General features: G+C 35.5%; 1 protein-coding gene across 31 annotated transcripts in view; it reads left to right on the top strand.

Annotated features, from left to right (window-relative positions):
• VPS13B (vacuolar protein sorting 13 homolog B) overlaps positions 1-18,302 on the top strand; it is an 806,276-nt gene that overhangs the window by 218,828 nt on the left and 569,146 nt on the right. For 30 of the 31 annotated variants that reach the window (XR_009490398.1, XM_059874347.1, XM_059874354.1 and 27 more), the window contains 2 exons: positions 7,351-7,485; positions 8,273-8,446. Coding sequence is in view for 30 of the 31 variants with exons in the window: in XM_059874347.1 (XP_059730330.1) it covers positions 7,351-7,485; positions 8,273-8,446 (309 nt within the window). In the remaining variant the exon portion in view is untranslated. Of the gene's footprint in view, positions 1-7,336; positions 7,486-8,272; positions 8,447-18,302 lie in introns of those variants that run through there. The other variant, XM_059874372.1, reaches the window with a different exon arrangement.

Genomic DNA, 18,302 nt, shown 5'->3' with positions numbered 1-18,302 from the left:
AGATAGCATATTCTCAGATCCTGGGATTAGGATTCAGGCTTCTTGAGTGATGGTGGGATGGTATTATCCAGCCTATCAAGAGGATTTAGCTTTTATGGGCAGTACTTACTATAGGCTCTGTTCTTCTGTTCTCCTAAGTCATCTAATTATATCACAGGTTTTGCTTAAGTATATATTCAGTGTTAATATGTTATGGGCATGTATATATGAAATATACTGTCTAAATGTTTTTGTTATGTAATTTTATCCTTGGGGTTAATAACTTAATATATTTATCATGATAAATATAAAATAATAGTATAATTATTATTACCTAAGTTTTCTGATCCCAGTATCTATTTACCTGAAGTTCCTTTTCTGTTGTTTTTTTATCTCTACTTTTCATTTTAGTGATTTATGCCTAGTTTCTGGTGATCCCTCATATTGTAGAATAAATTTTATATAGCTAAAAATTGGAAAATAAATTGGAAACCTGTTTGTAAGGTTGAAGCTTACTGAATGGCAGGTGTCATTTAGGAGTATTGGACACTTATTCATGTTTTCGGAGGTGAGGGGATAATGAGTTATCAGTATCTGTGGTTCACTTTTCTTGGAGTGGCCAGTTTTCATAGAAATCCTTCCATTTCCTTGCTGCAGGTTTTAACTCTAGTATTCACGGTTCTTAGAGAGTAAAAGAAAAGATTTCATTATTCATTACATCTACTTTATATTCATTTTTAGATAGTCTCCCATTTTTAGTATGCACCTCTTTCCATTTTAGTGTCCCTTAGTTCATTGTTCTTCTGGTTCAACTTCTCCATTGTTGGGATGTGAGTGGGATACTTGCATTGCTGCATGGATTAAGGCAAAGGATCTGTGGTCATTAGATAGACTTTCAGTCACTGGTCATCTTTTTGGCCTCATCTGTATTCCTGCCCTCGGAACTACCTGGCTTCTTTAATTCTTACCTTTCCTGGGCTTATTGCCAATCAACTTGCTTCTTAATATGGTAACTCACAAGCACTTTTCTGTAAGTCATCCTGTTGCTACTTGTTCATCAATATCGATCTTCTGAAATTTTGATGACACTGCTTGTCTCTTTGAGAGTTTCACTTTTAGCTCTTATCTTTCCATTTTCATTTCTTTGTTGGTATTGGACCCTAAAAATTAAGGCAGAAACAGAAATAAACTTATGTATCACTTGATCCTTAATGTTTTACTTCCATTCAGATATACAGGTTATTCTCATTAGTTTATGTTTTAATTTATCTGAATGATCATACTGAACACTGAGGGGTTAACATGTCTGTGAGGTTAGGAGAATTATGTTGGATAAAAAAGATGGTGGGCACTACTATTCAACATAGTTTTGGAAGTTTTATCCACGGCAAGCAGAGAAGAAAAAGAAATAAAAGCAATCCAAATTGGAAAAGAGGCAAAACTCTCACTGTTTGCAGATGACATGATCCTCTACATAGAAAACCCTAAAGACACTACCAGAAAATTACTGGAGCTAATCAATGAATATAGTCAAGTTGCAGGGTATAAAATTAACACACAGAAATCCCTTGCATTCCTATACACTAACAATGAAAAAACAGAGAAATTAAGGAAACAATTCATCATTGCAATGAAAAGAGTAAAATACTTAGGAATGCTGTTGCTGCTGCTGCTGCTAAGTCGCTTCAGTCGTGTCTGACTCTGTGTGACCCCATAGACAGCAGCTCACCAGGCTCTGCCGTCCCTGGGTTCTCCAGGCAAGAATACTGGGGTGGGTTGCCATTTCCTTCTCCAATACTTAGGAATAAATCTACCTAAAGAAAGAAAAGACCTGTATATAGACAACTATAAAGCATTGATAAAGGAAATCAAAGATGATACAAATAGATGGAGAAATACACCATGTTCGTGGATCAGAAGAATCAGTATAGTGAAAATGAGTGTACTGTCTACCCAAAGCAATCTATAGATTCCATGCAATCCCTATCAAGCTACCAATGGTATTTTTCACAGAACTAGAACAAATAAGTTCACAATTTGTATGGAAATACAAAAAACTTCGAATAGCCAAAGTAATCTTGAGAAAGAAGAATGGAACTGGAGGAGTCAACCTGCCTGACTTCAGACTATAGTACAAAGCTACAGTCATCAAGACAGTTTGGTACTGGCACAAAGACAGAAATATAGATCAGTGGAACAAGATAGAAAGCTCAGATAAATCCACGCACCTTTGGATAGCTTATCTTTGACAAAGGAGGCAAGAATATACAATGGAGAAAAGATGATCTCTTTAACAAGTGGTGCTCGGAAAACTGGTCAACCACTTGTAAAAGAATGAAACTAGAACACTTTCTAACACCATACACAAAAATAAACTCAAAATGGATTAAAGGTCTAAACATAATACCAGAAACTATAAAACTTCTAGAGGAAAACATAGGCAAAACACTCTCTGACATAAATAACAGCAGGATCTTCTATGACCTACCTCCCAGAGTAATGGAAATAAAAGCAAAAATAAACAAATGGGACCTAATTCAACTTAAAAGCTTTTGCACAATGAAGGAAACTATAAGCAAGGTGAAATGACAGCCTTCAGAATGGGAGAAAATAGCAAACGAAGCAACTGACAAAGAATCTCAAAAATATACAAGCAGCTCATGCATCTCAATACCAGAAAAATAAACGACCTAATCAAAAAATGGGCCAAAAAACTAAACAGACATTTCTTCTAAGAAGACATACAGTTGGCTGACAAAGACATGAAAAGATGGTCAACATCACTCTTTGTCAGAGAAATGCAAATCAAAAGTACAATGAGGTACCATCTCACGCTGGTCATAATGGCTGCTATCAAAAAGTCTACAATAAATGCTAGATAGGGTTTGGTGGTAAGGAACCCTCTTACACTGTTGGTGGGAATGCAAACTAGTACAGCCCTATGGACAACAGTGTGGAGATTCTTTAAAAAACTGGAAGTAGAACTGCCATATGACCCAGCAATCCCACTGCTGGGCACACACACTGAGGAAACCAGAATTGAAAGAGACATGTACCCGTGTTCATCGCAGCACTGTTTACAATAGCTAGGACACGGAAACAACCTAAATGCCCATCGGCAGATGAATCGGTAAGAATGCTGTGGTATATATACACAATGGAATATTGCTCAGCTATTAAAAAGAACTCATTTGAATTAGTTCTAATGAGGTGGATGAAACTGGAACCTATTACACATAGTGAAGTAAGTCAGAAAGAAAAACACCAATACAACATATTAACGCATGTATAGAGAATTTAGAAAGATGGTAACGATAACTCTATATGCAAGACAGCAAAAGAGACACAGAGATAAAGAACAGACTTTTGGACTCTGTAGAAGGTGAGGGTGGGATGATTTGAGAGAATAGCTTTGAAACAGGTATATTAGCATATGTGAAATAGATCACCAGTTCAGGTTTGATGCATGAGACAGAGCACTCAGGGCCGGTGCACTGGGATTACCTTGAGGGATGGGATGGGGAGGGAGGTGGGAGAGAGTTTCAGGATGGGGGGACACATGTATACCATGGCTGATTCATGTCAGTGTATGGCAAAAAGCACTACAATATTGTAAAGTAATTAGCCTGCAATTAAAATAATTAAATTAATTTAAAAAAGAGAAAGAAGATGGGAAGAGAATCTGAATTAATGGTGTACCACAGGACTGAGATTGTGTGTTGAGTTAATATCATTCAGAAAAATGCTAAAAGGACAAGAAATAACAGTGTATTATTTTATACTAAATTGTATTATGAAAATTCAGTATTTTTAGGTTATTCTATTGATAGTATATACCATGTGAAATTGTATTTCAGTTGCAGTACCTTAAGGATTCCTTCTTCCCTTCCTCTAGTAGATTTTGATAGCAATATTTGAGTAAATGCATACGACACTGCTTTGTGAAGTCATTATGTCAAATATAAGATACTGTCACTGTCTGTAATTGTTCTGTTGACTCATATCAGATGACTATACAACTTTCCAAAATTTTGCACCTCTTCCCTTTAATTAAGTTCCGTATAAAATTCAGATTTCTCAGAGTCAAATACCTTGAACAATAACTGCAGTCTTTGGCCTCCACGTGAAACAGTAATTAATAGTGGCTTGCCTTAAGCCACATAACTACTAAATACATAATACTACCTATATCTGAAGCCTTGATTTTTCAGTTTCAGAGTTTTTGGCCTTTTTGTTTCACCATTTCGTGTTCCTAACAGGACGATTTCCTTTCACAATTTTAGGAAGCAGCATTCATGTAGCTTGAAAACAATGTGAGGGGTGCCCTGAGTTGTTCATTGCCAAGACTCTTCCTTTATCTCTTCCTAGTGCGTGTGTTTGGGGTATTTTACAAATTTTGGTTTGATGGTAGAGTGGAAATAAGCCAAGTTTATTTTTAAATTATTTTTATGAGTACTATTTCTTGTTTAGAGCAATTTTAGGTTCACAGCAAAATTGAAGGGGAAGTCTGAAGTTTTCAATACAGCTTCTGCCTCCGTATCAGTTTACATAGCTTCCCCCAATATTGACATCCCTCACCAGGGTGGTATATTTGTCACAACTGATGAACCATGTTGAACATTGTATCACTTAAGGTTCAGAAATTATATTACTAAGGTTATTTTTTATTAGCAGCTTTTCTCCATTGTTGAAGTGTATCAAGAGATGACTATAATTATCTTTTAAAAAATCTGAGGTTGAGCAATTAAAAAAAAATTACTTTAGGAAAAAAATTTTCTTACAGAGAAACTATACGGGATGTTTTAGTTTATAAAACATTTAAAAATATCTGAGAAATTTAATGATAATTAAAAAGCAAAATGAATTCTTGATAGTTATAATCTAAAATAAGATGCTTTATACATGTATGTCATTCTTATCAGAAGAGATTTCAGTCAAATTATTTTTTATTGAAATATAGTTGATTTACAGTGTTGTTTCAGTGTTTCAGGTATATAGCACAGTGATGCAGATAAATATATATTATTTTCTATTATTATAATATAGATTATTAGATTATTGTAATAATCTAATAATAGATTATTATAATATTGAGTATGATTCCCTGTGCTATACATTACAGCTCTTCTGATAATACTCTTCAGAATCTTATCAATATATACAGCACAGAATAGATACTAACAAAGACTTAGACCTTTCGTTTGAGATTCAAGGTAGAGCCCTAAACTTGGTGTAAACTTTGTAAAAGAAGCAGTTTATAAAGTAATTTTTAAAAAAGCCATGTTTGTCTATTTTTAGTTTTGCAGCCAACTGAACTATTTCAGTTCTCGCCCTTGAGAGAATCTTTCATTTGCTCTTGCCTCCTGATTATTATCTAGATTCTTCAATTTTTTTTTCCCAAAAAAACTGGTGTAGAATAAGAGTCTGACTCTGGGTGCTTGAATTAGAATAAGGTATTATTCCATTTTGTATCCCTCTCATCACTTAACATAATGATTGGCACAGGGTAAATTATCACTGATTATAACTTGTGCATCCACAGTAGATGTTAAATACACTGAGGTAGCTCAGCTTCCTTTCTTAGGAGGAGAGAAGTGATCCAAGCCTCCTCACTTTCTGACTTGAGCGTGGGCAAAATCCTTACTTCTCTAAACTTTGGTTTTCCTGAATATGAGATAGAATAGTAATAGCTACGTCTTTTTTTCTGTCTTTTGATATGAATAAAAATAGCAAATTAGATGTAGTGCATGGCACTTTAAGTGCTCAATGAATGTTAGGTGCTGTAATTAGCACTACTGCTACTACTGCTATTACTATTATTACTGTTACTGCTCTGTTTATGTCATATTGTAGGCATCGTTTAACTTTCTGAAATACAACTTCTTAGTTTGTTGGTTCATAGATTTTGAGAATTTGATAAAAGCTGATAAAATCATAGAAAAGATGTAAGTACATAGCATTTAGACTCCTGCTATGAGGATAATAGGTTCAAGTGGTGAATATTGGGAAATAGCAACCAAATTGTTACATGTTCTTGTAACAGTCAAATAGAAATGAGCAAATTTAGAGTTTCTTCTGAAGCAAAGATTAGTATATGAGAGATGTTTCTCAAGATGATGTCCTTTAACTAGTGCATAACCATGTAGTGTTTTAGTGAATTTGCAGGCTTCCTGGGCCACATTTCACAAAGACTCTATAGGCTTCTTGAACACATGGGAGTTTGAAATCAAAGATTTTGGTATAATGTTTAATATATCTGTCATAAAAGTTCATAGTTTTCTTAATTCTTCATACTTAGTTCTCCTTCATGAAGTTTCACATGTGAAGGATGATACATATTTGATTGGAATGTGGAATGGGGAAAAGAAAGCCTCTTTTCATGAGTATTGGTGAAATGAGTGATGAAGTTTTCTGTGTTAAGATCAAATTGTGTTAAACACCTCAGTTCTTCCTCTGCTGTAGGACTGTGCAGAGAGAAAATTACTGAACTCCTCTAATCCAGTGTATCCCAATTTGTAAAAATGAGAGAACAATGGCATTTTTATTACCACCCTGTTTTGAGGATAGTATAAAATGTGTGGATAACACACAGTCCTTTGGCATATGTTAATGGATTAGAGTTCTTCACATTATCATCATTTTTTGTTGTTTACAATAATGTTAGTGTAATGTTCTTAAGGTTTCTCTGCCTTTTGAATTCTTACCTAGGCTTCAGGGCCAAAATGAGTTTCTCCTCTTTGAATTACATATTCCCTACCAGTTATGTCTTGGTAATTGTTTGCTTCTATGCTTTATGTCCTTCAGCAAGTAGCATACAGTAGAAAAGATAATGCTCACTTTTTTTTATTAATTGATATAGAATCCCTTTAGTTTCTTTTAGCTACAGTTGGCATATCGATTTTGCTTATAAGCTATTGTATTTTAACTTAGGAGCTGTTTTGAGCTATCTTGTTTCTCTTTTTGCATCCTACCTGACCACGGTATTTTGAGGAGTCTGTTTATACAGGTAGTTTCATGCTAAAATTAATGTCTCTGCATAAGTGAAAGTCAGTTTATAAGTTAAATTTGTTTCAAATTGAAAATCTTACTCTATATTCTAAAACCAAATGTGATTCTTTTTTTAGTATCCATATTTTTAAACAACTTATTTGTTTAAAATTTGCATAAGTATAGTTTTAAGAGTTCAACCTGTTTGTTTTAAAATTGCATCATTTTACCTCCTAAACACTAAACTGTGAAGCCTGACACAAATACTGTAAGAACATCTGAGGTAGATAATTAAAGTATAATTAAGTTTAAATGCCTCGGTGAAGGAGTATAAAAATTATTTAAATTCAATCGGCTAGTACATTTGCAGTTTTCTTTTATTAGGTGTGAAATCTAAGAATCCCCTGCCAACTCTTGAGGGCTCAATCCAGAATGTTGAATTGAAGTACTGCAGCACATCATTGGTCAAATGTGCCTCTGGGACCGTGGGATCAATAAAAATTTGTGCCAAAGCCCCAGGTATGTGCAGCTGGACCGTGTAAAACTTTATTGCCTGTATAGGAGAATTGGCCTTGCGTTTTACAAGGAGCGTTACTGAAACAAGAATTTACTCATTGTTCCTATGAATCAGAGGTTTTGAATTTTTTTATTTTACTTGAAAAAAATTGTTAATTGTGCCAGGATGATACTTCTTGACATTAATAAATTAATTTTTACTTAAGAAAAAAATATATTGCATGGTTTTAAGAATGGTTATGAGGGAAGAAAAATTAAAGGAAAGTTTATTCTTATACTTTTTGGGGTAGAATAGGAGGTATAGATGTATATGACACTTAAAAATTAAATTAAAATGTTGCTAGTATAATGAAATTAAACAGAAACCGCAGCTGTTTTTCAACTTAAGGTTGTAATTGACTTTGCCTTCCTTCCAATACTTTATTTCATAGTATTTTCCTTAAACTATTTGTTATTTAATTTTTTCCAATGTGGATTAAATGTCTAGATAAGTTTAAAGAGGTACAGATTCCCTCGAATATTTACAATACAGTGTGTTCATGTTGTTTTATTTTATAAGCTTTTCTGAATGTGTTCTACCTTCATCAAGTAAATACTAAAACATTTTAAGAGTTAAAAATGCATTTAATTTATCAGTCATACTTTTTAGAATATAACTAAATGTACAACTAAAATTACCAAGTGTAAATAGAAATTTTATATTGTTAGTATACTTTAAAATAAAGCATCCCCAGGCTACTCCTATATATTTTTTTTGATAACCTTCTTTTTCATACATCTGTCTGTTCAGGTGACAGTGGAAAAGAGAAGTTGATTCCATTGCTTCAGGGTCCTTCTGACACTAAAGACCTTCATAGCAGCAAGTGGCTCAATGAGAGCAGAAAGCCAGAATCCCTTTTAGCTCCAGATTTGATAGCCTTCACAGTCCAGGTTCCACAGTGTATGGACTACTGCCACAGTTCCGGTAAGTACACCATTATTCACTTGTTTTGAATTTTCTTTTCCAGCAAGACTTTTAAAAAAGGCACTTTCTTTCCTTCTCTCCTTTCCTTACCTTCCCTCCCCCCCACCCCTCATTTTCATCCATTCTTCCTCTTTTTTTCATTTGTGTCCATTGGGATACACCCTGCAGTTATCCTCTTTGAAAATTCAAATGAAGTATTTTGTATCATTTTTGATAAATGATGTATTTACAAACAATAATGATTTTATTCTATTTTATTAAGAGATAATTTCTTTGTATGTATAACAGTTAACTTCAGGTTCAGCCACTACTAAATCCAACTGAATTTTAAAATATATCATGTAATACATAGAAAGGAGTAAAAGAAATTTAAAACGTTGCAAAGAGAAAATATTTTTCTTGGGATAGTAGCACTTTGTGACCCATAGTTTGCCATGTTAAAATAGGGGTTTGAGCGTTCTGTGTATTTACAAGAGGGAAAAGATATTGATGGTGTAAAAAAAGGAAAAACACACAGAAATAAGGCTCTTATTTCTTAGAATTAATTTTTTTTAGAAATTCTTTGCCTAGAATCTATTTCATTTTATTCACTACCGTAATAGCAGATCCACACCTCTCACGATGAGAGGAGATATTAGAAGGATCAGTGAAGCCTGGGGATAAAGAGGTTGGTAAGGAGAGCCTGACGTCAGCAGTGAGTTCAGTTAGTCACTATGTCGTTAGTAAAGCCAAGACAATGATGCTGGAGATAAAATAGCTAGATAGATATTCTTAAAGGATCAGTGGTCTGAATTTCTTCTTTAGAATTAATTGGCCAGTGAGGTGATTTCAGATAGCTGCGTTAAGAGTAGAACTCAATTAATAATATGTAACAAATACTGTAGCTTATAGAAAATGTATTAAACTTGAGTTCAAAGTAAGTTCACTTTGACTAAGTTCAAAGCAGAAACCATGAAAAGATTTGTAATTAGCTAGACAGAGATTGGGTGAACTCCGGGAGTTGGTGATGGACAGGGAGGCTTGGTGTGCTCTGATTCATGGGGTCGCGGAGAGTCGAACGCGACTGAGTGACTGAACTGAACTGAAGACAGAGATTATATGGACTGAATGTTTGAAGCAGTGCACATATGCAGGGATGCAAAACCATTTGAAAGCAGAATTTGATATAGTAGCCTTTGTAGCTGAATGACATCCACACTAGAAACTGGAAATTAGTATTTGAAAGGTGAGTCTGAGAACCCCTGAATCAACATTCTTTTGAAGAGAACTCCTCACAAAGACATTTTCATCTTGATGAGGATGAGTGTGGAACCCTAAGGAAAAAAATGTAAGGATGAGGCCACTACCCATCCCTTACGGGTTGAAGACTTTACCAGTAGTTTAAGGTAGGGGGTGGTAAACATTTTACTAAACATTTTACTAACATTTTGGGCTTTGTGGGCCATATGGGCTCTGTTTCCATTCTGCTGTTTTAGCACACAAAAAAAGCCGTGAAAAAGTGCAAGTCCTATCTGACTCTTTGCTCAGTCCTGTCTGACTCTTTGCAGCCCCAAGGACTGCAGAGCTAGGCTCCTTTGTCCGTGGGCTTTTCTAGACAAGAATACTAGAATACTGGAGTGGGTAGCCATTCCCTTCTCCAGGGGATCTTCTCAACCTGGAGACTAAACTTGGGTCTCCTGCACTGCAGGCAGATTCTTTTTACTGAGCCACCAGGGAAGACCAAAGATAGCCATAGGTAAATGAATGGTGTGACTGTGTTCCAGTAAAACTTCATTCACAAAACAGGAGGTGGGCAAGAATTAGCCTTTGTGGATCATCTACCCCTGCATTGGGAAAAATGATTAGTGGTTAAATCATGCTTTTTTTAAATGCCTATTTAATCATTATTCTTTGAATATGCTATTGGAGAATCTCCTTTTTATAATTGTCCAAATAGTAGTTTTTGGTAGGTTTTGTTTTCATATCATTAAATCATTAAAATGTTATTAGAATGACTAGACCATCTGGTTAGAATTTTGATACCTAAGAAGGAACTAAGGTTACTAGAATCTATTGCACATTTTTTTTTAATAGTTTATAAAAATAATTTATCTATTTGGGTATGTAGATCTTAGTTGAGGCATGCAGGAGCTTTGTTGCGTCACATGGGATCTTTCATTGTGGCTCATGGGCTTAGTGGCTCCATAGTATGTGAGATCTCTGGTTCCCCAACCAGGGATTGAAGCTGTGTCTCCTGCATTGCAAGGTAGATTCTTAACCACCACACCACCATGGAAGTCCCTACTGTATGTTCCTACATAGGATAGGGACTCTTCATTTTTTTGTTTTGCCATGTGTACCACTAGAATGAACCGAATCAAGCATATTTAGATAATACTCTGATCTTTCTAATAACAGTATTTGTATTATTTTTTGTAATCTAAATGCATATTCAGGATCTCCATATATATTTGCATTTTGAACCTTTATATAAAAGTAAAGTACTGTAAAAATTATACATATGATATTTCTAAGATAAACTTTTTTATTTTTTCTTCTTTTAAGGAGATTCATCTAATGTTCAATATAAGTGTTACATTTAGTGATATGTTTATGGATTTGCATGTAAAATTTTAATATGATCATGCATTTGGTTCTTTGAAAATATTCCTTGGGTGTGTTTTAATCCTAAAATATGTTTTTAGTTAAACTACATTCACATACTTTATTTAGGGTATTTTTAAATTTAAATTTTCCATCCATCTTGGGAACTGCCACCCACATTCATGGCTTAGGTATTTATGATATGGTAGTTATGATATGGTTATAAGAGAGCTCATAAGTATTATTTTTAAAAGCTATTTCTAAAATAATATTAATCTCACATTCCTGTAAAAAAGTTTAGAGGGTGTGTGTTTATCTGTGTGTGTGTATATGACTGATGGTATAAACAAGTTGTAAATAAATTTTAAATGAAGAAATAATTTATTAACAATCCATTACAAGTTTATTGAAATATAACCTTTTCAGCAAGTTCTTTCCTAGCCACTGTATATAAAAACTTTTTTCTCTCTTGTTTGCATATTTGTGCATACTCAGAGGTAAAGAATTCGCCTGCCAATGCAGGGGATGCGGGTTCGATTCCTGGTTCAGGGAGATCCCCTGGAGAAGGAAATGGCAACCTACTCCAGTATTTTTGCCTGAAAAATCCCATGGACAGAGGAACATGGCGGACTGTAGTCCATAGGGTTGCAAAAGAGTCTCACAGGACTTAGTGACTAAACACACATTCACACTAACACATTTTGTTTTCTTACTATTCTAAAGTTTTTCTTATCACACTCTGTCATAATATATATATTACTGATTTGTCTTGTTGAGCTTTTTTTTTTTCCTGCTGTTAGAATTTAATGTTTTATTATGGCTGGAATTTTTTGTCTTTCTTGATCACAGATGTATTCCTAGTGTCTAGAACAATATCCCACAAATAGTAGGCTATCAACGAATATTTACTGAATGAATGAGCAAGTAAGTGATGATTGTATTTGCTTTTCTTTGGTTTTTGAGGCTGGAGCACCCATGAGTCATTACTAATGTTTGCTTCAGGAGGGGGAAAAGATTCTGGATAGAATTCTGAACTCTTCTAGATGAACAATTAAGGGAAGCACAAGTAATCCCTGCTGTCTTTTTTAGAGACAGACCGTCCAAAAGAGGTTGTTAATGTGCTTTTCGATTGATTTATATAATTTGAATGAGAGGTTTTGGAATGTGGCAGATGGTGTATTTTAGAGGAATTTGGTGATCATTCTGATTGGCTTCTGATTATCACGGTATCCTGTGTGGAAGACAACTGCTTTTGTGCATATGCTCCTAAATTGAAAGGGGTTATTGAAATTGGGGACCAGATAGTGTTGTGAATATTATTGAATATATTAGGAAGTGAGTTTTGAGAGAAGCTCACTCAGGATAAAGAGGCAGAGTTTTTCGACTGTGACTTCAGAATGTGAGAAAATGAACAACTTTTTAAATGGGATTAAATATAATTGACTAAAAGAAGTATTAACAGTATTAATAAAACTTATTATGGACACAGTATTTTGAAACTTATAAATCACTTGCATGTAAGTTTTTCATTTTGTTTACAAAATAAGACTGTTTTCAGCACAACAAATTTAGTTTGTCTAACAGAGGAGGAAATTGAGGCTCAGAAATCGTCCAAATGTTTAACAAGTCAGACTTTTATTCTGAATATGGGTTTTCTAACTGTATAATATTTTTCCACTGTCTGTTCCACCAAAGAGGCTTGAAATTGTCCAAATGTTTCTGAAGCAAAGAATCTGAATATGGGTCTTCTAAATGTAATATTTTTCCACTGTCTATTCCACAGGTTATTTATTATTGTGTCTTTTATTCTTAACATCCATATTGTAAACATTGTACCACCCAGCCTTATACATTCTTAACTTTGAGAATCTCCTTCTTTCAGTTCAGTTCAGTCGCTCAGTCGTGTCCCACTCTTTGCGACCCCATGAATCGCAGCACGCCAGGCCTCTCTGTCCATCACCAACTCCCGGAGTTCACCGAGACTCACGTCCATCGAGTCAGTGATGCCATCCAGCCATCTCATGCTCTGTTGTCCCCTTCTCCTCCTGCCCCCAATCCCTCCCAGCATCAGAGTCTTTTCCAATGAGTCAACTCTTCACATGAGGTGGCCAAAGTACTGGAGTTTCAGCTTTAGCATCATTCCTTCCAAAGAAATCCCAGGGCTGATCTCCTTCAGAATGGACTGGTTGGATCTCCTTGCAGTCCAAGGGATTCTCAACAGTCTTCTCCAACACCACAGTTAAAAAGAATCAATTCTTCAGCGCTCAGCCTTCTTCACAGTCCAACTCTCACATCCATACATGACCACAGGAAAAACCATAGCCTTGACTAGACGGACCTTTGTTGGCAAAGTAGTGTCTCTGCTTTTGAATATGCTCTCTAGGTTGGTCATAACTTTCCTTCCAAGGAGCAAGTGCCTTTGAATTTCATGGCTGCAGTCACGATCTTCAGTGATTTTGGAGCCCCTAAAAATAAAGTCTGACACTGTTTCCACTGTTTCCCCATCCATTTCCCATGAAGTGATGGGACCAGATGCCATGATCTTCATTTTCTGAATGTTGAGCTTTAAGCCAACTTTTTCACTCTCCACTTTCACTTTGAGAATCTCCTTCTTTAGTTCATATTTATTGTTGTTTAGTCACAAGAAGTTGTGTCCAACTCCTTGTGACCCCATGGACTGTAGCCTGCCAGGCTCCTCTGTCCATGGGATTTTCCAGTTAAGAATACTGGAGTGGGTTGCCATTTATTTGTCTAGGGGATCTTCCCAGCCCAGGGATTCATCCTCTGTCTCCTGCATTGGCAGTTGGATTCTCTATGGCTTAGTCACTTGGAAAGCCCTGACTTCATCTTAAATACTATCAAAAGAGCCACACTTCCATGATGTCACAGGAGTGCTTTGTCTTTGAAGTCTTAGCAGCTCCATTTTATCTTTTCCTTCTCCCCTCTTGATCACTTTCTCTATTTGACTGGCGCTGATTCCAGCGAAGGAGCTAAAAGCTCCTATGGGAGTCCAGTGCAGCCCACCTTCTGAATTCATTGCTACTATTCACAGGAATCAGTGGCACTTCTGTTACTTACATTTGTATAGATAAATAGAGAGACTAGATTCTTCTTCACTTCCTTCAGAAGTAGAAGTATGTGGTGACTATAAGTTGTGTATGTAAAATATTTTAAAATAGGTTCTCAACAGTTTGTCTTTTCTTTTTTTAAATATAAACTTTAGCTCTTCTTTATATGCTATATTTTGCCTATGATTTATAGCAGGTTCTGCTTGTTAAAAAGTTCTTTCTTAGTCTTTGTTAATCTGATCCTAATGTATAGATACATTTTCAAGTGCCTGCTATTTAGGAATATAAAATGACTACAAAATACTATCAGTTTAGGATCAAAGGGAACTGACAGGACAGTCATTCCAATTTATGAGTCAGTGTTAGCAGCCTTTTTGCTATGTCCCTCTTTTTCTCTGTGCTTCAGATTTCTTGGCCTTCTTTAAATTTCTCAGTGGTGATTATGATTTTGCCTATTCTTTTTTTTTTTTTTTTTTTCTGTCTGGGATTCTTAAAACGGTCCTTACCCTTTTAACTTATCCCTCTTCAAATTTCAGCTTAGTGTTGAGGTCTTAGCTCACCTACGATATCTTCAAGTAAGCCCGAAGGCTGCTTTTTCTCTTCTCGCCTTCCCAGTTTGATTAAGTATTTCTGTTACATTCATTTTCATAATTCACTGTATATTTCTTTCATAGCACTTAATGACAGTAGTATTTATGTAGCTGTGTGATTTGAATGCTGTCTGTCTTCACCATTTGACAGTTCTCCGAGGACAGAGTTAGTCACTGGCTGCTTATCATTTTATCTCCAGTACCTGAAATTTCCTGACATATAGGAAATTCTTAGAAAATCTTTTATTGAGTGAATGAATACATGGATTATTATGACAGATGGTCAAGGGTATGAATATATTTGACAGATAAATAGTAGGTTCTTAATATAATACATGTTAAGCATCTACCCTCTTTTCTCCCTGTTTCTTCCTCTTCTCCAGACACACACACACCCACCAACACACACACCCACACACACCTCCCACCCCCCATTGGAGAGAATACCTACCAGTATCTTTCTTTGGTAAACAGATATGATTAGTATTATGTCCTCAGTTTGTTGGACTGAAGTTTCCATTTATTAGTCTTATAAGTGACATGAAATAATGTGTGTGTGTGTGTAGTATGTGCATGCACATGTGTGCTCAGTGGTGTCTGACTCTTGGCAACCCCATTGACTATAGCCTGCCTGACAGGTTCCTCTGTCCTTGGAATTTTCCAGGCAAGAATACTGGAGCAGGTTGCCATTTCCTTCTTTAGGGGATCTTCCCAACCCAGGTGTCAAACCTGTGTCTCTTGCATCTCTTGCATTGGCAGGTGGATTCTTTACCATTGAGCCACCTGGGAATCAACCCTATATATACCTGACAAAACTTATTATCTTATGTTTCATTGGCATTTATGTATGATCATACCTTTTCCATTGAAACCTTCATCTCTCTTGGCCCTCAGAAGTTATAACACCTGATATCTTTTGCTTTTTTGTACATACTGTGAATGGCGACAATGCCTGCTCTTTATTCTGGACTAGCTTTTAAAGGATATTTGTATAGTGAACAGTATTGAGAGATAGATCCAGTGTCCCTCTGGAGCCAATGGAGTGCCTGCTTACTGCCCATTATAAAAGATTTTGTTCCTCAACACAGGGTTCATTTCTCCTTTTTTTATTTGAAGTACTGTTGATTTACAGTGTTGAATTAGTTTCAGGTACAGGATTCATTTCTTATAATGCATTCCACTGCATGTGAAGTCATCTACCCGGATACATCTTTGTTGTTTCTCTGTGAAACTGGAGGGCAAAAGGAACTTATATAAATATATATGTTGATACTCATGCTGCTTGCTGGGCCATGAGTAATATAGTCCTTTGTCTGACTCAGGAGTCTCCTGTCTTCCACGTCATTCATTATAGTTCACAATTCTTGACACTAGTGCAATATAGTCTGTTGGTTCTCCTTACTGAACCATCTTCATTTCCTTCCTCAGATGCGTTTCTTTCCTTTGTATCTTGAGTATATGTTGTTTTTGATAGTGTGACCAGTCCTCTTCTGTTTATTTGATTTAACCAACTGTGTGTGTGGGTGGGTGGGTGCGTGTGTGTGTGTGTGTGTGTGTGTGTTTAGCAGCCAACCCTATGTGTTTATCTCTGTGTCCATTTATTTTCTCTTGAGAGCCAAACTCCAAATTTTAACCGCCTCTTGAACATTGCCCAGTGGATATTTTACTGTTGCCTAACATGTTTAAAGCAAAACTCAGTGTAGTTTCCCTCATCCCACCTGATACTACATCATTCACTTTCAGTTAATGGCACTGCTGCTGCTGCTAAGTTGCTTCAGTCGTGTCCGACTCTGTGCAACCCCATAGATGGCAGCCCACCAGGCTTCCCCATCCCTGGGATTCTCCAGGCAAGAACACTGAAGTGGATTGCCATTTTCTTCTCCAGTGCATGAAAGTGAAAAGTAAAAGTGAAGTCGCTCAGTCATGTCCAACTCTTAGCAACCCCGTGGACTGCAGCCTACTAGGCTCCTCCGTCCATGTGATTTTCCAGGCAAGAGTACTGGAGTGGGGTGCCCTTGCCTTCTCCAGTTAATGGCACTACATACCTCTTAATGATGAAAATTTAAGCACTAGGTTAATTGCACCTTCTTTCTCCCCTGCATATGGTAGATGTTCCACAAAACTTTTTTTTTTTTAAACTGAGTAGTCCAAGATAAACAGAATAAATTTAGTCACTTCCATGTGATTTGCCTTCATACTTCCATGCCATGTTTGAAAAAGTCTCTTTTAAAATTTAATACAATCCTTCACATAGCACAAATTATGGTGTATTTTCCAGGTATTTATTAATGAACTTCTATTTAGTTACTACTTGTCTTGAACTTTTGTGCCGCTGGAAATTAGAGTTTTTCACACAAGCTACTGTTAAGACACTGTTCTGTATTTTGTAATGTTAATAAATTTATTAATTTCATTTATTCCTAGAAAATTTCATCTAATTGATTTTGTTCACCATTAAGGAAGATGATAATCTTTTAAAATCAGGCTGTAGTTACTTTTGCAAATAAGATGAACATGCTGTATTTGCTTTTAACATATAAAACTCAAAAAAACTATTTCTTTCTAGTACTAGAAAAACAGAATTAAATGATTTTGAGGATATATAAAAAATCATTTAAAACAACTGTACCTTAAAATGTCATTTAATTTATAAGATAGTTTAAGCTGAACTTTCTATTCCCTGGTTTTAATCAATTTCAGAAATTATTTTATCTTTACTAGATTGGCCTGTATTAAAAGTTATTTTATATTCTACCCATAAAATATGTACTTTTGATTGTAGTTTTTGGGAAGGACAGTCACAATTCTGTTCTCTGGAAACTCATATTTAAATTGGGGAGATAGTTTTCTTTCCTGATTAAAATATACCAGCAAACACACACACTCTTCTTTCACCATTTTTAGTTGGTTGGTTAGGATATGGATTGTTAAGTAATCTTTAAAACGAAGACAGTATATTTTGGATTGTAAATTTTAATTTGGGAGAAATGTTTTTTGTTGCTCAAAAAAATTCTTCTCATAATGTAGAATTAAGTAAATTGCCTTGAAGTTATATTTTTAGTATTTTTGACAGGATACATGAGTCAGAATGCTTATATATTGTAGCAATTAAAGACAATTCACATTTGTGGTTTGGGCATAAACGTGTAAAAATTATACCCATCTATCTTGTTACATTTCCTCTCTGCTCCCCGAGGACTTTACTATGTACTTTATCTGTGATTGCTGCCAGTTTTCTATCATGTTCCCACTGGGCTTCTGGTGCAAAAAATCTTATCCTCTTGATGACAGAGCTTGCCTGAATGATTTCATGCTCCTAGCATTTTTGTTCACGGGAATTAGGGGCAAAATGTAACTACAGCTGAACAGAGCGTCTATTTTTGTAATTTTGGAGTTTAGGCTCTGTTATTGGAACTAAATGAAGAGATGCAGGTGTTCTCCAGTCCAAGCCCTTTGGGAGTTTTGATGGTAGATGCTTGAAAAGAAAATGCATGTGTTTCCAGAGTCAAACAGCAGCTGTGAGACAAGGATTTATGTTTTTCTCAGAACTTTGGGATTTCAAAATGTTACATTTAATCACAAGCACAGAAAGGGGAGCAAATGTTAAAGATGTTA

This window comes from Bos taurus, chromosome 14, assembly GCF_002263795.3.
Source record: "Bos taurus isolate L1 Dominette 01449 registration number 42190680 breed Hereford chromosome 14, ARS-UCD2.0, whole genome shotgun sequence".
Taxonomy (NCBI): domain Eukaryota; kingdom Metazoa; phylum Chordata; class Mammalia; order Artiodactyla; family Bovidae; genus Bos; species Bos taurus.
This window is presented reverse-complemented; position numbering and strand designations above follow the sequence as displayed.